Source organism: Amblyomma maculatum, chromosome 1 (assembly GCF_055883805.1).
Source record: "Amblyomma maculatum isolate TAMU_Amacu chromosome 1, ASM5588380v1, whole genome shotgun sequence".
Lineage (NCBI taxonomy): Eukaryota > Metazoa > Arthropoda > Arachnida > Ixodida > Ixodidae > Amblyomma > Amblyomma maculatum.
This window is the reverse complement of record NC_139344.1, coordinates 37885602-37909764: the sequence shown is the minus strand read 5'-3', so window position 1 is coordinate 37909764 and position 24163 is coordinate 37885602. Positions and strand designations below refer to the sequence as shown.

At 45.6% G+C, this 24163-nt stretch overlaps 1 protein-coding gene across 1 annotated transcript in view; it reads left to right on the top strand.

The window, feature by feature from the left end:
- The window catches only part of LOC146202152 (ornithine decarboxylase-like), a 99205-nt gene extending 76729 nt beyond the window's left edge, over positions 1 to 22476 (top strand). The window contains exons 6-9 of the mRNA XM_084584116.1: positions 1729 to 1891; positions 13723 to 13876; positions 20753 to 20856; positions 21522 to 22476. Coding sequence (XP_084440242.1) covers positions 1729 to 1891; positions 13723 to 13876; positions 20753 to 20856; positions 21522 to 21863 — 763 coding nt within the window. The 3' untranslated portion in view covers positions 21864 to 22476. The remainder of the gene's footprint in view (positions 1 to 1728; positions 1892 to 13722; positions 13877 to 20752; positions 20857 to 21521) is intronic.
- Positions 22477 to 24163: the final 1687 nt, after the last annotated feature.

The following is a 24163-nucleotide window of genomic DNA, read 5'->3' as shown; positions in this document are numbered from 1 at the left end:
CTTGAAAACTTGAGAACTGTGCCTTGTTAGACAGCAAGGATAGTTAAGCGGGCGAGTTGGTGATACATCATCCAAAAAAAACAGCGCAAACAAACGGGGACGACAGGAAGAAACAGCGCCTGTTCCTGTTGTTTCTTCCTGTCGTCCCCGTTTGTTTGCGCTGTTTTTTTGGAAGACAGCAAGGAGTAGGATCCACCAAGAATGTTTGTTTGTTCTTTTGCTCGTTTGTTTGTTTGCTTGTTGGTCGTTAAGCTCCACGGTTTGTTTTTATGTTGTAGAGCATGGAATATGCTGCACCGCCCATGTTCAAAATTTTTGGAAGGACGCGCGATTTCCAGTATGGATGAACACAGGTAGTATACCTCCCCTTCAGGAGATTTTGAGCTTCGGGTGTGTCGGAACTTCCTCCGGTGCTTCGCAAAATTACACCCAGTGGCCTGAATGCTTTCGACCACCCAAGTACGCAAGTCTGACGCGAATTCAAGGGGATCACTTCACACCAAACCTATTTGGTATAATGTTCCCTTTCGCAGTTTAGCTTACAAAAATGTCGAAAGAATTATATATGTGTTTTTAGTAAGTCAAAGTATTCCCCAGTCCTGCATCTCATTCTTTGCAGATTACGCGAATGTCGCCCCAGAATAAAAATTATCTGTGGTTTAGCTCGTGGTTAAACCTGGAGTTACTCAAAAAGCAATCTACATGGCTACGCTTAGGCTCGGCTTCAAAGTAAAGACATGGCTTTTGCGCATAGTATTTTACTATATGCATGGTTTCAGCTTTATTTGTGCCATAGGAGAATCACTTCACGCATGAACACTCCTTGCCTCTCGTCGTTGACCATTCTCATTCGGGTGTAGAAGACTTCTAGCGGTATGACATCGTCTCTAAGTCTAACTCCGTGGCACACCGCCGCCACAACGTTCGGACGAACCGTTTGTCCTAGCAACTCGCTGTTGTCGTTCGCCTCTACTAGCTACCGAGTTATCTGTCTTCTTCTTCTTCTTCTTTTACTTCTTCTCCGTCTTTTCTCTTTCTTCTTCTTCTCCTTCAGTTCAGTTCAGTTCAGTCGTTCAGTCGTGTCCGACTCTTCGTGACCCTATGGACCATTTCACGCCACGCTTTCCGGTCTCTCACTATCTTCTTAACATCACATAACTTTTTCTTTTTGCTCCTCCCTTTTTTTCTTGTTCTTTTTCTTTTTACTTCTTCGTCTTCTTCTCATCCTTCTTCTTCTTCCTTTCCTTCTTTTTTTCTTCTTCTTCTTCTTCGTGTTCTTCTTCTTCTTCCACGGTGTCACGATGTCACGCCGACGGCTTGAAAACGTACCGCAGTGTTGCTTTCGCTACAAAAATTAATTGGTCTGTTTTAGCCGGAACGAGTGCGATAACCTAAATATCGCTCGAGACCATAGCTATATTCTCAGAAAAAAAAAAAAAGAAAGGTTACAGCATGCGAGCGTCAGTCATACTGCATTGCGACTTTCTGAGAGCGCCTGCTTTAAAGATGGATGGCGAAGACGTGTAGATGCGTCTCTATTTCCTTTTTTTTTTTTTTTTCTCTGGGGCGCTCCTGCTTCCCAAAGACGCCGAAAGACGTCGTGACAGTAGTGACGTATGAGCACCGCTTGGCTGCCCCACTTTTACTCTTGGCAGCACGTGTGTAAGTGCAAATGCATGCATGTGTTTTTGAAGGGTGCAGTGGCGTTTACTCCACTCTCCTACGCAGGTTTCACATGGGGGAGATTTCGGTACACAATGAAGCTTTCGCCCGAACAGTTCAGAATGCAAGCATTGTGTTTGACCTGGGGTTACAAGAAGGCTTCCCGATGACAATACTCGATATAGGAGGCGGATTTTCTATATCTTCTCGGAAGAGAGAGTTTGGGGAGGTGAGTACCAGAAGTACTTTCGTTTTTGCGAGTGCAACTGATACACGCTCTAGACAGTGCCGAGTTCCTTATCATGCTTAAAGATGTGACGCCAGCAAATTGAGGAAACACTTTCTTTGCTTGCGATAACGTATGCTTAAAGCGACCGCGGCTAATACTGTCTAAGCGAGTCAGCCTGTTTCTTGCAGCACCAGACAGAACACAGCGTGGCTGAGGTCCCATGCGTTCGAAATACCTTCACCTCTCTCAGACTAGAGTGGAAGACTCAATAACCAATCTGTTATGCGCCGACTCAATAACCAATCTGTTATGCGCCGACGTTCAAATGGGAACCAGTAGGGTATTTCGTAATCTATTTACCATGTGACTACCGCTGCGCTTCCGTCATATAAAAATATGTTCCCCAAGTGAACACGGGCAGTGCGTGATTGTCCACGGATTACTTCTTGCAGGTGCCGTCCTGTCTACAATATAAAGAGCGAGAGGGAGCTAAACTGTAAAAACTTTGCTGCGTGAAATTGTGCCGGTTTTAACCGAGCGCAGTCACCAGGGTTACAACGCTGAGCACTTACTACCAGAAATTCTTTTTTATTGCGTCTTACTTTAGGGATTCATCTTACTCTGCAGCCTTTGGCAAAACCGACAAAAAGTTAGTTTTATAGCGATCTGCCTGGTCAATATCCTGTGCGCTCTCCTTCTTTCTTTTCTTTCACAACTACAAGCTATTTCATACTTTAGGTTGGTTGTTTGGTTTGTGGGGTTTAACATACCAAAGCGACTCAGGCCATGAGAGACGCCGTAGTGGAGGGCTCCGGAAATTTAGACCACCTGGGGTTCTTTAACTTTAAAGCGGCAGTGTTAGGGCTCCCTGTCAGCGGAAAATTCGGACGCGTGATAGGAGAATACGGATTGATCGGAAAGAGTTGATGCCGCACGTTGAACGGCAGGAGTGAAAAGTTGTACAAACATCACACAAATTGCAGTTAGAAGGTCGCAACTTCGCTCAAATGTCATTAGGGCACGTAAATATAAATAAAATAAATCCCGCTGAAAATATATTTAGGGCAAATGGGAATCAAAGCCGAGGATCTTGGATTCCGCTCAGGGCATGCTACTGCCACGCAGGCTAAAGCACGGCTTAATATCTATCTCGTTAAGCCTTTCACATTTTGTGATACCTTACTACTGTGTGCTGGTGAGTATCTTTTCGATAAGAAGGGCATCAATTATGGGAGCAGTGATTATCGACTAGCAGAGTGCATATCGGTGAGTGGCAAGTGCATGCGAACGAGAACCTGCAGTGGGAGCTGCTGACAGGAGCCATTGGCGCGGTCGCATCGTAGCCCTTAACGGCAGAGCTAAAGTCGCTATGTTCGCACATTTCTGTCCGCAGACCGTGTCCACAGAACGTGTCTGCCGCAGTTGTGAGAAATTGAGAAGTGGTAAAGGTTAATGAGTGATGTCAATCGATAGAGGGTGGCGTAATGTTGTGTCCGAAAAAATAATTAGGGCAATAAGTTATTAGGTAATTAATTTAAATAACTGCTTCACAGGAAATGAGAGGCGCAGTACCTGTCACACTTGTTCTGTGGACACCTGAACCACGTCGTAAGGGAAGGGAGGAAGGTGGGAGTGAAAGCGGAAAGAGAGAAAGGGGTGCCGTAGAGGATATGACGTCAAGGAATTGACGTCACGCAACCGGAAGCAGAGCCGAAACAAGGGCATAGGAAGGGATTGGCGCGCAATTTGAAAGTACCAAAGACTACAATGTACAAACAAGAAGTGCATTAAGCAACTAGAAGCAACCAGAAGCAACCAACAGCAGCATCCGTGCTTTCGCATTACTCCAATGCAGAATCTGCAGTGCTCTTCAAGTTTTGTTTTTTGAACTAAGGCCCCTCTGAAATTCCATGCTGATCTAAGGTATGATTTAAGTGCTGTCCCTGTATGTGCAGTCAACTTGCAGTCAATGGATAGCTTATCGCCCTGCAGCAATCCTGATATTAGACGGGACAGAGTACCACATGTCGCGGAAGTTCCCGGGTCAACTCGTTGGTTGTCGAAGCGAGACCGCAAACGTGCCACGGCGAGAAGGCTACAGTGACTTGTTAGCGAGAATTGAAGAGCGGCAATGAAATTTCTTTCGAAAATATTTAATCACACAATTATGGGTTGATTGCTGTGCCACCTTCTACAGATAACGACGGTTTGAGCTGAATAACGTTTGTGGCAAATAGAACAAACTGAAAGTATCAGGATGATAACGCGTCACACAAATGAAACAGGCATTTGCATCCTGCCTGAATTTTCTAAGCTATTACGAACAAGGTGCGGCTTCCTCAGAGACAATAATTTTGCGCATAATTTGAGTTCACACCTCGCGTTCTTGTTTCTCTTGGTGTTTGGTTTTCTCCTCATGTCAACAGCTCGATTTATAAAATTGCTTGAGTTCGCGCAATCCTAAGCATATATCAAACTCTGCAGCGCACTAAATGTTTGCCGCGTCTAGTTTTCACAACACACTTCAACACCAATTGTGGTTTTTATGGCGACTGAATGATGACATTGTGAGGAAGCTGTGTGAAGGAAAAAGGAACCCGCACGTACTATCTCCAGCGTACGTTCCAAAATTCCTCATTTTTCACATTCGCTCCCGAATATTGGGAAGAAAATTGTCTGAAATTCGATAAAAGGTACACTGTCAATAGTTGTTACAGGGTGCTCTAAACGCTTCGTTTTTGTGAAGAGTGTTGTGTAGAAAACGGGTTCCTCAATTCTAGTTTTTCAGACATATGACAGAATGAACAGACAAAGATGAGAATGTGTGGGACTCATTATGACATACATGTGAAGGAATCCAACAGCCATCGAGATCAAGGAAAGCTTAGGGGGATTATTTTTTCTTTTTTTTTTTACTTCTAGTCTTTATAGACAAAAAAGTAGTAGTGTAAACACGTTTTGTCTGAAAGGTAATAGAAAAGAAAAACAACAACATGCCAAGAGTCACAATCTGAGACTACAAACTTCGTAAGGGTATTAGCGAGATTTACTATCCATTCAAAACAATATATTAAAACTTACCTTTCCCTAAACTTCCCGCATTTAGGTTTGGCACAAAATGTTTACCACACGTTAACAGTTCATTCGACTAAAGAGACAAGTTTCATCAGAAAATAGTATGATAACTGCCTCACAAAGCATAAACTTGAATATGGGTTTGGATGGTGACCAACCATCGCTCGCTTATCTCTAGAGAAGGTTTTGAAGAGAAAAATACGCCACTGTTCACAGCTGCGCCGTCCAAACACCTTCTTCTTTCCTTCTCCCCGCTCCACATGCTTATATTCATCCTCATTGTGTCAGGCCTAGAGTATCCCGCAAGTAATGCCCGTAAGAGTTCCTCTCGGGGGTGAAACTTGAAAGCTGCTGAGACATCTATCTTGAAAAGAGGGTAGTTGCCGTAGAGAGGGATTAAACGACAAGAAGAGGGTAGCGTTAAAAGGTGAGAATCACGATAACACATACTACTCTCTTTGTAATGAGATTAAGAACGCAGAGTGGTTTTGGAAATAAATAAAAAGAGATAATTACAGCCTGTGCGAAATCAGGAGGGGTCGCCTGCAGTTGCCCAAATGAAGGCCAGACATCTTATACTAAAATACTGTAGCTGTAGAATACTCAGCGTACTGTGGCTTGTATGAATTGTCTTCAGTTCCATTTGGTTTAGCGCATGCTTCGAGAACCACCTTGCTCTCTATCAACAACATCCTGTATTTCTGCAACGATCAGAGCAAAGATGACGATGCAAACGACTTCTTTGGAGAGATATCCGCTGCTACAAATGTCGACAGGACGTCCATCCAAACAAAAACAATAACTGTACTATCTGCACCCCACGCACAGGTCTCCGAGTTCGTCTTCTATATTATCAGCCCAACTGTTTCAACGACAGGACAAAGGCCGCTGCTATGTCCTTCCAATTCATCATATCCTGTGACAGCTGCGGCTGCCTGATCCGCGCAATCTTCCGAACCTCATTAGCCCAACTGATCCTCTTGAGATCCATGCAAGCTTTTTTCTTCTTGAAACTACGACCATCGCTTATATAAGCTTCGCAGTTCATTCCCTGCCCACGCCCATTTATTCTGGTACTCGATTAGAATGCTTTTTCCACGAGCCACTGTGGTTCCTGAATCACAAATTTATTCCTATCGTTCTCTTTTCTACGGCTTGCTGCGCTGTCCTCAATTTTAAAGTTCAAATCTTTCATTAACCTCCAGGTTTCGGCTCCATCAATACCACCACTGAACCGGTATGTGCTTTCCTTTGAGAGACCCTGGTAAACTTCTGTTCCTCACCCGAGACTGATTTCCAGTTGCACCCCACTTCATTGTTTTTCTAGTATTTAAATATAACCTCCCGGATCTGCTGTCATTACCTGCCCTAGGAAGATGCATTCCCTTGCTACTTGCAGGGGTTCGCGGCCTATTGTTAGCGGTCGTTCCTTCCCAATAATCTTGAGCGTTACATTAGTGCACTATATATTAATTTTGTCCCCACATCTTTGCTTAGCTTGTTTAGGTCGTTGATCACGCTTTGCACTTCGTGCCCTCAGTTGCTTGCCGAGTCAATGTTATCAGGGAATCACAGATAAATCAAAATATTCTCTATTACCTTGCATCCCAATTCTTCCCAATCTATATGTCTGCTTCCCTCCTGTAAACACTCGGTGATTCGTACCGGAGAGATAGTTCCTTACGTCCTTCCTGATTCGGATGCTATCAATTTTCTCGTGGGCTATCTATGACAGCTGCGAACCTTCTACCGATATTTTTCACTACCTTTACACATCGCCTACACCATTCTGCATGCATGACTGCTGTGGTTTCGACTGCGTCCAATGCTTTCTATATTCTATGAATAGCCGGTCTATACAGCACGAAAGAAAACTCAACAATGGTTGAGGAGAGCCTCAGTTCAAAGCGGAGCCAATGGTTCGACAAGGGGTTTTCGTCTGTTCCTCTCGTTCTACCCCATCTACACGTGTTTTCTGTAAGGTCCAAGGCGTCTATTAAAGGCATCAGACCTTAGATTTATTTATCCCCGGGGCTATATTGAGGGCTACGGTGGACACCAGGTAAGAGGCAGATTGTTTTAATTAGTTCAATTATAATGTAAATGCATTAATTTATTCTCATTACTTATTTTAGGGATAGGTTGTATATACAAAATTCGAGCTCGTCCTCCGATCAGTATAGCCGAGAAAAACAATTTAGGAACTGTAGCGGTAATTACAAGGGCCATCGATGTCACCCTGAAAGGCGGCTTCACACCGTAACACAACGCCAGCGTGCACGTGTGACGTAGATCGCTCCATGCAAAGATTTCTCAACCCTGATGGCATCATCAGCCACGTGGGCGCATGGAGGTTCGTTGTCAATTTCGCTTCGACCGCGTCCTCGCTGATATCCGCTGCATCGGTACACAATGCGCACCGTCATTTAGCTCGCAATCCGGCCTGAAAGCGCCAAAACGGAGCGATCTAAGCCAGACGCAGTCGCTGCCGATTTGTGAATCTACCTATGAGGCGGACACCTGCGAGCCTGTAACGCGCGCTACCATTTGTTTAAATTTTTTGGCTGTACTTTTGTATGGCCACTTCCAATTCTGCAAGTACAATACATCCACTAAAGTAGAAATTATAAATAACGTATTTAGCTAGTTAGTGAACTATTTAATGCATTCTGCGTGTTACCCGGTGCCCTCCGTAGCCCCCAATACAGCTCCAGGCCTAAAATTAATTTGATGGAAGTTCTCTTTTTTGTAAATATATTATACCCACTGAAAAGCCATCGAATATACGGGCTGGTTGTCTTCCATGCATATCTCTATCACCTGATTGAGGTGAACACAGGCAATTGTCGAGCAGTCTTTACGAAAGCCAGCTTTGTCTTTTTTTGTGACTAAGTCTATAAGACTGTTCTATAAGAGATTACTTTGGTAAATTCCTTGTAGGTGATGAACAGCAAGCTGATCTACTTCCAGTTTTTCAAGCCCTTGACATCTCCTCTCGTATGTATTAAGCTATTTTAGTGCTCTTCCAAGATGAGAGTGGGCTCGCTGTCGTAAGCCATTACAATTATTGCAAGTTCTTCTACGACAATGCCCTTACCGCCATTCATGAAATGTGTTAATCACTTTTCAAGGTCGTTTCGGCTTCTGCAGGAATCTCAATAAAGTTACTCTACCATTTCGACCAGCTTAACGATTTTTGCTACTTCTTTTCCTCCTTGTATCTGCGGGCGTGCAGATGAGTTGTAGGTGACTGATTTCCTTGCTATATTGGTTGAATGCGTTGTACAAGAAAAAAAAAGACAAAGCGAAGCAACGACTGTACGTAGGGCAGACTTGTGCGTACTGATTTGCTATGTAGCGGGCACTACGTGCAGTTGCTGTCTTTTTTTGCATTTGTTCCCCCACAGCATCTGCGCGCTACATAGCAATACGATGCCAACTGGCCTGATTCGTCTCCATCTAATTACCCCTCGATGGTTTTAGACTCCGCTACCCATTATCCTTTAAAGCCCACTCGATCGTTTGCATAGTGTACTTTATTATGTCAGGTACCTCATGTCGCCTGGCTAGCTTTGGCTGTTCTTGGAACTCTATCCAGTCAATGTGGTTTAAGGTTTCATATTTTTACGTTTTTTATTCGTGTACACCGTCTCCTGACAAATGATGTTTATTTTCTCTTAATCAATACTACCCGAACATCTACTGGACACTCTTTAGGGATATTTTGGAGCTTATCATTCTTCTCCTGAGAACTGAGGCTGTCGTATTTTCTCAAAGCGGTATATCTTTCCTCTAGCTGGATCCTGAGCTCTTCCCAATTCCCTCTTACCGGTGGCTCGTTAAGGGCCTTCTTTTTCCACTGTTTCTTGTCCAAATCTACGCTAATTTGCGACCTCACTTCTATGGTCACTTCATCGCGCCCTGCCCAGCAGCTACGCATCCTGTTTGCCGGATGTGCGCATAATATGGAAGCAATTTCATTTTTATCCTCGCCATTCTGACTCTTCTTTTTCTTAAAAGAAGAGTCAGAATGGCGAGGATAAAAATAAAAATAAATTAAGAAAAAGAAATGGACGTGGGCAGGACATGTAGTGCGAAGAGAGGATAACCGATGGTCGCTGAGGGTAACAAACTGGATTCCAAGGGAAGGAAAGCGTAGCAGGGGGCGGCAGAAAGTTAGGTGGGCGGATGAGATTAAGAAGTTCGCAGGGGTCCAGTGGATGCAGCTAGCACAGAACCGGGTTAAGTGGAGAAATATGGGAGAGGCCTTCGCCCTGCAGTGGGTATAATCAGGCTGATGATGGTGATGATGATGATTCTGACTCTTCGATGTCCGCTTCCTGTCCTTCCGTTTGCTGAAGGTGTTCATGATCCGCAAGCTGTTTTGTTTTACGAGCCGTATTGATGACTTCCCACGCTATTCTTAGATCTTACGTTGTAGTTACCTACTGTCTGCTCCTTGCCTATCTTGGCACTGAAGTCTCCCATCATGACAGCACACTTCGTTTTCACTGTACTCACTGTCGATGTCATGTCTTCACAGAACCTTTTGACTATACTGTCACCATGACTGGATGTATGTGCACAAGTCTTCACAACTGAAATGTGGATTTAATGGTTGGCTGGAACGTCTAGCACTGGCAGTACTTCGGGCACAGCAGGGTCGAATTACCAGCCGCAGGGCACAGCTTCAGCGCGAGCGAGATGGGCGCCGGAGACAAGCGATGGTGATGGCGATGCCGCAGCGTTTTTCTGTTCTTTGTCTTCTTTACATTTCCCCCACGTGAAGAAGTCGCCATCCTGGCGACTCAGGGAGAAGAGACGACCAGAGGGTTGTAATATGGCTTGAGGCGGCTAACGTGGACAACCTCGCGGCCGCGACGGCGGTGGTCGGAAGAAGGGGTGACTGGCTCGATGACGTAGTTCACAGGGGATGTGCGTTCCAAGACGCGATAAGGTCCGTGGTATTTGGTGTCTAGTTTGTTGGTGGCAGGAACGCATAGCCAAACGAAGCTGTCGGCCAGGAACGTGGGAGCAGGGGTATCGGGATCATGCTGATCTTTGCGATAGCCTTGAGTATTGGAGGTAAACGTGCGAGCAAGCTGACGGCATTCCTCGGCCTTCTGTGCAATATCTGACAAAGCACTGTACTCAGAGGCATCTGGATGGTATGGCAAAATTGTGTCCAGAGTACAAGATGGTTCACGGCCATATAAGAGAAAGAAGGGCGAAAACCCAGTTGTTGCTTGGGTGGCAGTGTTGTACGCGAACGTTACGAATGGCAGTACCTGGTCCCAGTTGGAGCTTCCCGATTCAGATGTAACATACATTGCGAGCATGTCCCCAAGCGTACGGTTGAAGCGCTCCGTGAGGCCATTTGTTTGCGGGTGATACGCATCAGACGGTGCATCACTCGATTCAATGAGCTCTACTTGATGACTGGCGCAGTCAATGATAGCATGATGCTGGGACAGGAAATCCCAGCCGAGAATGACGTCATGAGAACATGTGGGGAGAACGACGAATTCGATGATGTACAAGGCTGCAGCAATGACGACGCGAGCAGTGCAGATAGCTGTCGGCTGTATACTGTGAGCGGATGCGGTACGAAGCGATAGTCCCTCGAGAGGCGTAGTCACCTTTCTGATGGAGCGGCAGAGTTTTTGGCTGATAACTGATACAGCGGCACCGGTGTCGACGAGCGCAAGAGTATGAACACCTTCAACGATGACAGGAATAACATTCGCGGGATTAAGACGAGGACTTTGAAATTCGGTCGGATACGCAGTTCGTGCCTCGCGAACTGCGGCGGTTAGTTTTCCGGCTGGGTAGCGGGTCGTCGGCGCATTGGCGAAATGGAGCGGCGACGTGGTGATGGCGAACGACGAGGGCGGAAGTCCGGAGGTTCAGGGGGTGCTGTTGGAGGACCCGATGGGACTGGGAACTGGGGGGCCAAATAAGGTGGCGCAGGCCGTGCAGCAAAGGCCATATTTATTCGGCGCCTGCAGTAGCGTGTAGTGTGCCCAGGGATGCCGCAGTGGTAGCAAATAGGCCTGTTGTCTGATGTGCGCCATGGAGATCGTGTCGGAAGCAAGGGGGGAGCAAAAGCTGTTGGTGCCGACCGCATGGGGGGCGAAGCATAGGCATATGCTGGCTCAGGCGGTGGACTTGAAGTGACTTGGGCATACGTGCGGCGCAATACTTGAGGAGGAGCCGGCGCGAATGCTGGAGCGTAGCTCAGTGGCGCAACGCCGGACGATGAAACTGTGGGCGTGAGTAACGGCATTGAAGGTGCGGCCGGAGCTGGTTGAGGAACAGGATTAGGGAGGACTTCAGATACATGCTGTTGGATTGCATGGCGAAGCTCCGGAACAAGGCCAGTTGTTGACGACTCCTTAACATAGGGCTGCAAGGACAGTTGTCGCGCGACTTCCTGGCGTACAAAAGCCTTGATGTCTTCAGAGAGGCTAGATGACTCCCTCTCCGCGGCTAGTCCAGCAAGTGATGTATGAGGCTGGCGAATCAAAGCACGCTCCCTCCGGAGCTCGTCGTAGCTTTGACAGAGGTCATAGATTTCCTTGACCGTAGTGAGGCCTTTCGCGATGAGCATGTGAAAAGCGCCGTCATCAATTCCTGTGAGGACATGACGTATTTTAGCGGCCTCGGTCATGGTCGGGTCAACGCGACGACACATATCAACAATGTCCTCAATGTAACTGGTGAACGTTTCACCGGGCAGCTGCAGTCGCGACCGAAGACGCTGTTCCGCGCGGAGTTTTCGGACGGCGGGGCGGCCAAAGACATCAGAAAATTTCGTCTTGAAATTCGCCCAGGTGCCAAAGTCCGACTCGTGGTTTCGAAACCACAGATTAGCGACGTCGCTCAAGTAAAAGATGACATTGTTGAGCTTACGGTTGTCGTCCCAGTTATTGTGACGGCTGACCCGTTCGTAAGTGGTCAGCCAATCGTCGACGTCGTCATCGCTGCTTCCACTGAAGGTAGCCGGGTCCCGTTGACGAACGGCACCTGTGCAGGTGACTGGCGGAGGTAGGTGCAATGAAGTCGGCTCCGTCATTGGGGTAGTCAATGTTCTGCTGCGAAGTTCCAGGGCGAGATTGGTACAGGGAACCTCAGATTGACCTCCACCAAGTGAAATGTGGATTTAATGGTTGGCTGGAACGTCTAGCACTGGCAGTACTTCGGGCACAGCAGGGTCGAATTACCAGCCGCAGGGCACAGCTTCAGCGCGAGCGAGATGGGCGCCGGAGACAAGCGATGGTGATGGCGATGCCGCAGCGTTTTTCTGTTCTTTGTCTTCTTTACACAACCTTCATTTTTTTCCCGCTTATTAAGCTTTACTGGGATAACTGCCGTACACTTGTTAAATCTGCACTGTAGGATTGCTGTAGCTCGACAGATGTATCCTTATTGATAAGAAATTCTCACCTAGTTCTCGTTGGTCCGCAAAACGACTGTACCACGAACAGTACGTCCCCGCTCTTTAGCCTACGTATGATGCATAGCCTCGCAAATCTCTGCGATATCCCATAAAACCTACTAGCGGCTCAAAGAGAAATGTTAGCTTTGCCTACATAGATAATGTCCCTGCGTGAAACGTTGCCATGTCAGATTTCTAAAGGCAGCCTGTCCGAAGCAAAAGACTATTATCACAGTGCGCTGCGCCAAAGGTCTGACTGCGTCTTTATCAGCTGCTCTGCAGCCGCCGGTGGTGGAGGCCCGTGGACAAAACGTAAGTATTCACAGGTACTAAGCCACGGTGGCTAAAAACTTATCCCGATGTAAGGTACGGTGCCTGCTCATGAGGCGGCGCCGAGGCCTGGTTGTTCACTCCCACCGACCCTCGGATTATTTTGTTTTTATCCGAGGGAACATTATTCGGCATGACATCCGAACCACGGTCCTTTTGAAATCGAGGCTGATACTCTGCCTCTATGCCTTCGCTGCCCACTATTTTGTGCAACACCCAGCAGTTGCGCAAAATGTACTCAATGCTAAGCGCCTTGGCCTTGCGGCATTTTATACTGCCGTAATATTGCGACGTTAACTACTTTATGAGCATAAGTTTACAGTGTGAGAACATAGCATCGGCGTCATTTAACTCCTATTTATTCTGCAATAAATGGATGATTATCTATCTAAGGGCCGATTTTTGTTGTCTAATCGTTATTTACGCGCTCCATTCTAAGCATTTTTTCATTTCCGTGGGTGCTTTTCTTTTTTGTTCGAAACCAGGACGTTTGTTCTCGTTGAGGCGCGCATAAACTAGTTCGAGTGAAAAATAAAATTTAAGGAGAAAAATGGTGAGTGGTACCCAAAAAAGGGAAAGTTTACTCTGCCGGAGCTTGATTAAACCTGCTCGATTCGGGGAACTGCTGAATTTGTAAGGGAGATAGAAATAAAAAAAAATGGATTCATGTAAGTCATTTCAAAATCAATTATTCAAGAAAACACTGGGTAGCCTGTCTTAGCCCGTAGCAAATACACTCTTTTGTTTAGTCTGGACCAGTCAGATGTCATTTTCCGGTGAACCGGTAGCATAAGCCACCCGAATATGGTTATAGCTCTCTAACTTACGGCTAATAAGAAAAAAGAGAACGATTTTATGCACCAAAAGCAGCATTTCTCGCAATAGAATCTGCAGGCGAGCATTTTCTAGCCCCATGGCCAGAAAAACGAAAACGCGGCAGCTTCATCGCGTAAACGGCGATCAAGAAACTTTACTTTTTCGTTTCTAGGAGTGCCGCCTGGTCAAGCTGGCCCTTGAGACGTACTTTCCTTCATCCACCGGAGCAACACTGATTGCCGAACCCGGGCGATTCTTGGTGGCGTCAGCGTTCACTCTTGCAACGAAAGTTGTGGGAAAGCGCAGAAAGGAAGCAGACGCGGATGGTATGCTCACCAGCGCCATTGCCTGTTTCTTTCTGTTTTAACGCGATTTACGGCTTTCACTGCGTTCACGATAGAGTCTTCCGGCGTTGATTCTTATTTCTCTGACAATATTCCTCGCCAGAATGATATGTATCCGCCTTTGCAACACCGAGCTCCTCTTTAAGAGTTCCCTTTCACCGCCAATGGTGAGGGGCAGGTAACTTAAACAGGGAGGGGAACGGGGGTGCTATCTGAGGCTGTTTTGTCAGAACTAGTTTTTATATTTTGCAAACTTCCGTCATAAAGTTTCTCTAGCTTTTGGAAAAGATATTTCATTTCGATATTCGTGATTTCAGAAGCGCATTTTCATGCTTTTTCGAGGTCATGTCGAGCGGAACCGTGAGATCTAGATTCCAAAGCCTATACCTGAATTTTCCCAAATCAGAAGTTTTGCACTTTTGTACACCATTTCGTCGATAAATCTAAAGCGTAAGCGTACAATTTCTTCTACGGGTTTGAAATAATGCTTTTTACATGAGCAGGACTAGAATCAGGGCTCGAAATCAGTTTGTTTATGACCAAAAAAACATGCACAGGCAGACGTTTTCCATAATTCCACTCGTGGTTGTATGAAAGAGAACCGAACGAGTGTTGACGGGTAGCCTTAGTTCGCAAGCTAATCCAGCGTTTTGGCAAGGGTACTTCTCTTCGCCCAGACGCCCAGACGAAGCCAAGACCCTTGTCGAAACGCTGGCTGTGCTTGAAAACGCGTCCCCTGAAACACTTGTACGATTCTCTTTCACAATGAATAGCCATCTTCCCCTCGTCCTACCTTGCAGTCTTGGTTGTGTGCACTCTAGAGGTAAATGTCAGAATTTTGCATTAAGTATATTTTAGTAAAAGAAATCTAAGTGTTACAAAATAAAAATAAAATGAAAAATGCTACACAAAAACGTTTATTATGTTTTGAACTTTGATGCAAGCTGCATTCATTTAGAACACTGCTGGCAAATTTCATAGGGCCGCAGTTGCCGCTTCGACAACTCTACAGCCAATTTTCGAAAAATCATTTTGAAAGTCTTGTTCCAGCTCCACCGTTTGAAGACTTCGCATGTATACAGTCGCGCGCAAGCATCAAGAGACCACGCGGACCGCTACAATCGCTGTTCGTCGGTATAAAAACGCACGCTTGGCGGACGTGCTTCGGCAGGCTGGCAAGCATATCCAGGGCGCGCACCCTATTCATAACTTTAGAACAGGCGCTGTATCGTCAGAAAACGATGACATCCAGTTTTCTCATTTCCTGGGTCTCACTACTTTCGTAAACGGCTGTACGCACATACTGAGGCAAGCTGACTGAATTATATAGCGATATTGGGCGCGAGCGCCACTATTGGAGCGCACGGCGCTATTGTCGACCTAGGGGAGCAAGTGGGATCACGTGACTCCAGAGGTGGGCAACCTCATGAGGTCAACCTCAACCTCAAAATGACCTCAACCTCACGGAGTGAGGTGAGGTTGAGGTGAGGTCGGCAACACCTGAAATATTTTTGAGTGAGGTCAGCAAATGAGACCTCAATCTCATGCGTGAGTTTGAGGTTGAGTGAGGTCGTAACTTAGTGAGGTCGGCTTGTGAGGTCGAAATTATTCTTTCCCACAGCGATAACAAAGCCAGAAAAACACCTTTCATAATGCCTGTCGTGTACACTCTTTTGGCTACCAACGCGCACGTACCGAACAGTTTGCGTTCGACACGAAAAAAAAAGAGGGGGGGGGGGGGGGGGCGTAAAGCGCAGCGCGGCAAACGAGTGGGGTTGGACGACGGCTGCAGACTCGAAAGAAGGTGAAACAAGATCCCGCCACCATTCCGAGCGAGTTTGGGAAGGGAAGAAAGTCTGCGCAAACTCGAAGGATTTCCAGACCTACGTGGGTATGTCGACTTCTCGGAAAAAGAAAAAAAAGCTAGAATAGTAGAAAACAGGGAAGCGCAAGATCCAGCAACCAAGCAATTGCTTGGGGAGGATGGCACGAGAGAGGAGGTTTCAGAGAGGCATATGGAAAGAACAAGGATGCAGAAGAGACAAGAGATAAATGGCTTGACGAGAAGTCACCCCACGAAGACTGTATTTTAGTAAATAAAATCTGCTTTTGCTATTGTATATGGTACGAGTTAAAACGAAAGAAAGCAATGGGACGGTAGATCGTAGTTGTATCTATCTGTGCAATCCACTCTTTTATTATTATTATTATTATTATTATTATTATTATTATTATTATTATTATTATTATTATTATTATTATTATTATTATTATTATTATTATTATTATTATTATTAATATTATTATTATTATTATTATTATTATTATTATTATTATTATTATTAATATTATTAATATTATTATTATTATTATTATTATTAATCACTAGACATTAAATTAACCCTTACATAAAAATATAAATTTAATGTGCCCTTCTCGAAGAATCATTGAAGAACAGACAGATGACTGACGACTGCTTGCAGTCATTCTCATACCCTACGTGAGCTTGCGCCTTTTTCATTTACATGTTTGTTTATCGAGGGCCTCCCCTCCGTTTTACAGCTTGCAGTCAAAGTGGCGGGCGCGCCTTTTGTTCGTAAGCTGGCTTCTGCTCTTTCGGCTCCGAAGCCGATGTCCGATCTCAACTAGCGGACAAAGCGCGGACCCGGGAACCCCTTGGCATTTCTTGGAAAGTAAGCCACTTCACATACGCGCGCCTCTGTGAGTTTGTGAGTTTTAGGTATTTTTAAGTGCGTTTCTGTCAACGGGGCCGAGAGTTACAAGGACAGTGGCAGTGTGGGCGAGAGAGCGAGTTGTGTGCGCGGTGCTCGAGCGTGTGAATGCGCGAGTGAAGATCTGCGTCTCCTCTTTAGTTTTTCAGTAGACTTGCACCACCCCTATTTTTCCTCACTTCTTGTTTTCGTTTTGTGGTCACTTACCAGTGCCCCCTCCCGCGTTTGTGCCCCCGCGTTTACTCACAACCGGCCGCTTTTCTGCGGTACGGCCAGTCGTCACCCTTCCCTCCCCCCCCCCCCCTCCTCCTAAGAAAAAAAAAACAAAAAAATCAGAAAAGACAATTCTCAGATTCTTCCTCTCGCAACATTCTTTTCTTTTTTTTTTGCTTCTATAGCTCTTGGTTATGCGCTATACCTCCGACTGGCGTATTCCTGTTGGTCTAAAGAAATATAAAGACAGGCCCTTCTCGCTTCTCGGAACGCCGCGGCGGCTGTGCGGACTTCTGTCGCTTGTCGACCATGCAGGCATCTCATCGTTTCGCAGGAGGGAAACGCTAGTCAGTGTTCAAACTCTGCTCTTCCTCCCTGTAGACACGTTGCCACCCTGCTCACCACCCGCTAGTCTTCCTCTCTTGAAGAATATCGTGCAGTCGAAGAAAAACGAAACTCCCGTAGCATGGGTTAAGTGTTCCCGCTTCATTCTCCCAGTGGGCGTGGTTCTATCGTTGCGACTAGAAGCTGGTGTCTTAGCCCCACGTTCTCATCGACACCAATCGTTTCTGGAACGTCTGCTTGGAAGTCGCCTCCAAACGGCGTCGGTGAGCCGCCCGAAATCGTAAAAAAAAAAAGGCAGCATCTAAACAACATGCTGTGTTCTTCGCCATTTACCGTGGCCGTCTTTTTCAAGCGAAGACACGCAGCCATGCCGTGGTCGGCGACTTTCTGTAATTTATGACAGAAGTTTCCGCCCTTTCCAGCTGAGGTCTGCCCTTCTTCTTCGAGGTCTATCGCATTATTGCGTTCGGCGTCGAGGGTGCATGACATGGTTGCGGTTATGGCAGGTGTGGTTATGGCAGATATAGCGAAAAAATCTAAATATACCGACGATGATGTGTGCGCGCGCAGTTGTCGAATTGACGAAGACACCGAAGGCCATTTCCGTTAAAATAGCCACGCAAACGAAACGAAAAGCACTGTAAACTTGGAATGCATTCACTGCGACAAGAAACTGTGTGGACAAGGAAACCAGCTTTTGAGCTTCTGTCGTCATCTCAAGGTAATGTGCGAATTATCCCTAATCCAACGTATTATTTCTTTAACTTACATCAATGATAAAAGGAATGTTTTGGGGCTGCAAATTCATCGCTAGTTATTAGTATAAGTAGAAGGGAGGGTAATCTTTCCAATAATTTGTCACGGCGTTTGTTCTATACAGCACAACCCACTCGTCAGGATTATCGAAAGTAGCACAATGTCAAAAGTCAAGCACGCTTTACCTTTTCGTAACTAAGCGTCTCTGCATATGGCAACAATTTGTTCTGTCCGCCTCTTGTGATAAGTCCCACGTCAGAAGTCAGTTTGATAAAAGAATGTTATGGTACTACAACTTCCATATATACGCAAGTGGTCGATGTACTTTTTTTCTTTTGTAACAGAGACGTTACACTGAAGAAACATTAGATTGTTTGTGATTTTGTCATCCGATTCGATTTCAAACCGCAGGAAAATGTCTTCACCAAGAAATTATGACTTGCTTGTCATGAGGAAACACTATTTGACGGTCACAGATATGTGCGACGTTTCACTGCAGACCTTCGGGAGTTCGCATCCAGCAGCACCAAGGACACATAAGCATTACAGCGGGAATTAGGTCAAAAGTCACCATATCAAAACAAATAAAAATAAAATTTGAAGAGTTGAAACTGACCAATTATACTGCCGTTATTAGGTCAGCCTGCTGTGAATCAGTAGCCCGCTGGCAAATGTTCATTAAAATTTTTTTACTTTACAAGTAAGCCTCATCATATTCAATGTTGTTTAAAATTTATGTCGTCATTCTGGCGTGTCACCGCACAGGACTTGTGCCATGTCGTTTTATAGCTAGTGTTCTCAAGTAAAAAACCTTTTATTTATTTATTATTATTTTTTTTTTTTTTTGAGGTCGAGCGACCGAACTCAAACTCACAGTTTGAGTTTAAGGTGAGGTTGAGTGAGGTCGGTGGTGGCATCAGAAAAATTGAGGTGAGGTCACCTGGTCAAACCTCAACCTCAAAGCGTGAGGTTGAGGTTGAGTGAGGTCAGGAAATTTTTATTGAGGTTGAGGTGAGGTTGCACTTTTTGAGGTCAAATGCCCACCTCTGCGTGACTCCTCTTAATGTTGCTGAAGCAGACGCTCAATTGAATTTGAGCGTTTTAAAAGCTAATAATCGCGTTTATTTCTGTCGGTTGGGTTGATAAAGAGTGTCAGCCTTGCACTTTTTGATCTTGCATCGTTACTGAGGCTGCTGAAGTTTATTTAAGCTGTTTCTACGGTCCGTTACCGCTCTGTACCCGGACGTAAGCGAAGGACGTAAGCTCCCATTGCTCACAGAACCTTCCTTAACAAAAAATTTTAATGGGCAAATCAGCGAGTAGCAGACATTTTAGCGAACAAGATTTCGTCCATAGAGTTGGCGCTAAATGTTCAGTGAGCGGCAGAAGAAACGGCGAACGCGTTTTAATTTGCGCTTATCATTTGTGAAGCTAACGATACTATTGCTGGAAGGATGGTAAAGATGCTGGATGCTTCATGGAGCAGTACCCTCCCAAAGAAAGGAGGGATCGTGCGAAGGCCAGAAGGTCTCAAATTGTTTTAAATGAACGCGTTGATAAGGAAATTTTACTGAACTAGAAGCTTCTGCCGCCTCAGGCAGTGGTATGCATGGTGAGTTGTCTCAGACAGCGTCTTCAATACTGTAGTAATTACAAATGACAGAGTCCGTGAATAAACGAAAGATGGAGCATTGCATACATGCTGTGATGTGCTGATCGAGATATGCGTAAAAAAAAAAAAAAAAAAAGAAAAAGAAACCTACTGTTCGCGGGGAAAACAAATATCCGCTGTAACCAAGAGTGCCAATGAAGATAGTCGGTGCGCAAGAATTCGCTTCGTGGAACGCACGTCTTCACACTTGCTAAAAAATTAATCCATGTCAACATCACAGTCAAACTTGTTTGCTCTACTACGTTCAAGGAAGCAGGCGAACGGTGCCGCTTCCCCCGGCGTTATGCGAAGGCGCTCAGCATCTGTCAGGCTCCGGACAGTCATTTGCTCTTGCAGAGGAATCCCATTACCTGTGTACTGACTACTTACATCTGACTGGTTGTGTGGTAACTTCAGTTTTTGTTTTTTGTTTTTTCATAACAGCAGAAATGCTGCAGCCGGTGCTCGTCGTCGCAGCAGTAAAGCTCGCCAACTTCGATAACTTTGATTCGATAAAGTGCTTTTTTGCCGAATGATTGGGTCTCATACCTCAAAATAAGCTTATACCGACCCAGACCGAAGTGTATCCTAAATAAATAAATAACCGTAATGCTAACGCGCAACTGAACTGCCTAGGAAAGCATCCTACAGCAGCAGTTGAACGTGCGTTACCCACTTACTTTGTCATGCGAGTGCTTCCGAGAGGTGACGCCACGGTATATGTCCTCGCGCCCAATAGCGAACACATATAGCGAATATCACAAGCGAAGCTGTGCAACTACGAGCAGTGATTAAGCTCGTCTGGATCAGCATATAGCCAGTTCTGGCCTATCATTAAAGAGCGTTTCTTTGTTGCAGCTATATGTACTATCCCTACAATTCTTCATTCAAAAGTTTCCACTATCTCAAAATAAAGAAAAAATGTTTCAACTTGTTTCGGCTCTTGTCACTTAATTTCGAAAATGCGCCTTCATAAGCCTGATTACCGCAGGGTCCTTCCGCTCGAAACCGGACGGGCCAGAGCTCTCGAGGCGTTGTTTAAATAGTTTTGGGAGCATACGTTCTCGTGGCTTCGAATGGTGCCACCGGTAGATTTTGGCCCTTATCCAGTGATTTGAGGGTATCTTGTCAGCGAGTGAAACAAAAATAAATTATCTTCAGGTGAATGTCAGGACTACGAAGAGGTTTTCATCAACGAAAGCAAGTACAACAGCATTCCCAGAGATGCAAGCCAGCTGAGCGGGATTAGCCTTCGACCGCTGGTCGTGAGTATGACACTGAATATGTTTTGTCCCCGACATATAAAAAAAAAAAATCCCTGCTCTCCTCCGAATGCGAGGAAGGTCACACATAAATGAAGTTGAATTCATTTGCCTTACAGGCACAGCTTGCATACCTTCGATTCTTGTGCACACCATTCAGTTAAGCTTTTTTCAAGATTTTAAGGAATTATTGCTCTCAATTGAAGATAAAGGGGCGCGTAGAGAAGAATGCGGTAAGAGAAAGGCGCTCAAAATACCAGAAGGAAATGATTACAACAGGTAATAAAGAAACGTAGCCACTGGAAACAGTTTAAAAATGCGAAAACAAAAACGCAAATCACGCAAACAAAAACGGAACGGACCGGTCTGTCGTGCCATCTTTTCTTGCGCGTTCCATTCATTTTCCTTTCTTGTCTGTGTGTGCGCGGAAGGGGGAGGGGGGGGGGGGTCCTTGAATAGGTACAATAAACAGCTAGCAGGTAATCTAACAAGAGCGTTCCTTAAGACTGCACTGTTTTATTAAGATCTTGAACACACGCACAAAATGAGAGCATTGTTTGTGTTGAAGGCGGTCTTGCCCTTTGTTCTACTGATATCAGGTTAGCATTAATTCACTACTTCTGCAAAACGGGCAACAACTTGTTAAAATGCTCGCGTTCCCTCCGTAGCGCATTCAGAAGCCGCGCTCCACGCTGACCGTCTTCTGGGCCGCCACCAGCAACCCCAGAGACCTCATCTTCGACAAGCAGCTTTTCTGGCCGCTGCAGGTCAACGACTGGCTTCTCATGGACAACGTGGGTGCCTATTCGATGGTGCTGGCCTGCGCCTTCAACGGCTCGGGGGCGCCTCCGGTTGTCTACGTCACTTCGGCAAACGACGCTGACGCAGTCAAAAAAACCCTCATTGCTGTTTCCGTGTGCAGTGGCTACTCTCAACTGGAGCGAGCCATTAAGCCACTTCGCGGAACAGCAGACCGCTCAGTTATGTCGCACATTACAGCCATGATGTAAAAACACGTGCTACATTGGGTAACGGTTGACCTATTAATGACGTGTGCCAGTGACGCGATGTCGTAACGAGCATTGGCTGTTGTGGTCATAGTATGTGTAGTTATTCTGGAAGTAAATATAGCTTTACTTCAGAACTAACATTTCAGAACTAACAGAATTTAACATTCGAGCGGCAGGTGTCGGTTTTTATTTGTCTATGTATACGACAGTGTAGGGACGTGAACCAAACATTCGTTAGACTCTATTTTTGCGCCTACTGACGAGACAGGTGATGAGGCGATTAGGAACAGACACGTGAGTTTACATGTTTCTATCCGTCTCGCCTCTGCTTGACCAAAGCGCCGAAAGGCCTTGCAAAATGAACAAGCCACGCAACAGCATTTCCCTCACGTCATTTCCGACAGTGCACACACTTGCATACATGTGCAGCGTAATATGGGAAACTTTTCTTTTTTGTGTGGCCATTCTTTTCTTTCTCAAGAGAATCTAGTTATCACGGACGGGGCCAGCGTGCCGAGACCAATAAAATTCCGAGCCTTCGCACAATATTATCCAAGTGTCAGTGCACTATTATGTATTTTTGTTTGGGAGATTTCAAGGACATTAAAATGATGTAACTACAACTGCGTCGACATAATTTTCTTTTGCAGTCGCACAGCAAGCCAAGCAGTGCGCACGTATTCATGGCTTCCCTCACCATATTATGAAGTTTCAATGGTGTATAGTGTTTTTCAGAAAGTTCAAAATTAAAAAGAATGCGTTGCTAGTCTTAAATTCGTTTAGCTCTGGGGTTATATCGGGGGATACGGCCTACACTAAGTAAGAGGAAACCTGCTTTAACTAGTTCGCTAGTTACCAAAATATGTAATTGACTTTTTATTTTTTATTTTAGGTAGTGACTTGTATTTGCAGAATTGGAGCTCGTCCTCCAAATAGTATAAGCGACAAATTAATATTTAAAATTTTTAGCGCTCGTTACACGGTCCATGGATGCCACACAGATAGGCAGCTTCAAACTGTGACGCAGCGGCAGGATGCATGCCTTAAGTAGGTCGCTCCACTTGGAGATCTCGTCAATCGACTGACATCACGCGAGACCCAGACTCGCGCGCAGCGGTTCGTAGTGAATTTCGTTCCGACCACGGCCTCGCTGATAGCCGCCATGCGGTACCCAATGCGCGCAGTCATTTTGTTCGCAATCCGAGCTCCGCCCCGAGGCGGAGCGTTCTACGCCTGGCACGCTTGCTTCCGCGTTGTTACTGCGTGAAATCACCTATTAGGGTGACATTTGTGGGCCTTGTAACGCGAGCAGCAATTTTAAAGATGTTTTTTCTCGGCTATAATATTTTAAAGACGACGGTTAATACTCAAAATACATGCCTCCTAAAAATGTTTATATGCTAATGAACTCATTTTGTCAATTAGCGAACTAATTGTAGCATTCTGCCTCTCATCAGCCCCAGGAGAAAAATGAATCTGAATCAAGTTCCCTGGTTCCAAACATATTGGGCCCTCTAAAAAAACGCCCTCTATTTTTCACACGCTTTACCCGCTTTGTGTATATGGTCATGTATTACGAGTCTACCATGCTTTAGTGTTGTTGCACTCTTCGGAAACCAACGCCGTGCAACATTTTGTTTTGCTTTTCAGGATAAATTTCGCATTCTTGTGTATTCGCTATTCTTGTTGCTTTATTACTCGCAAATATAAAAATAATTAAAATAATTCTGACCAATCGACAAACACAATGGGAGATCGCCACCAGATATAGCATGACTACATGCATCACGCCCTCTTTATCTTAGGTATGTAAACAATGTCGCAATATTAGCTCATATGCACAACAGCATAGCCGTGCGGCTATGCTCACAAATGCTCTGTGCTTCTAAACAGAATATGAATGCATCCCACGGCATTCAGAGACGAGTGCCCGTGGTGCGGGAAGACCCCTACCCTGTACCACATAACATGGGAATGCAGCTCACATCAACTACAAAAAATTGAAAACCCAAATGAAAGACAGTGGAAGGCTTTGCTGGCCAGCTCTGAACCGGAGGCTCAGCTATACCTGGTCACAAGAGCTCGCAACCTGGCGAAAGCCAGTGGTACCCTGGACTGGGGGCGCCAACCGCTCGTCAGCCTCGGCTGAAGAGGCGAAGAAAAAGATCCCCGAGCAGTTAATAAAGTTCACTCACTCACTCACTCACTCACTCACTCACTCACTCACTCACTCACTCACTCACTCACTCACTCACTCACTCACTCACTCACTCACTCACTCACTCACTCACTCACTCACT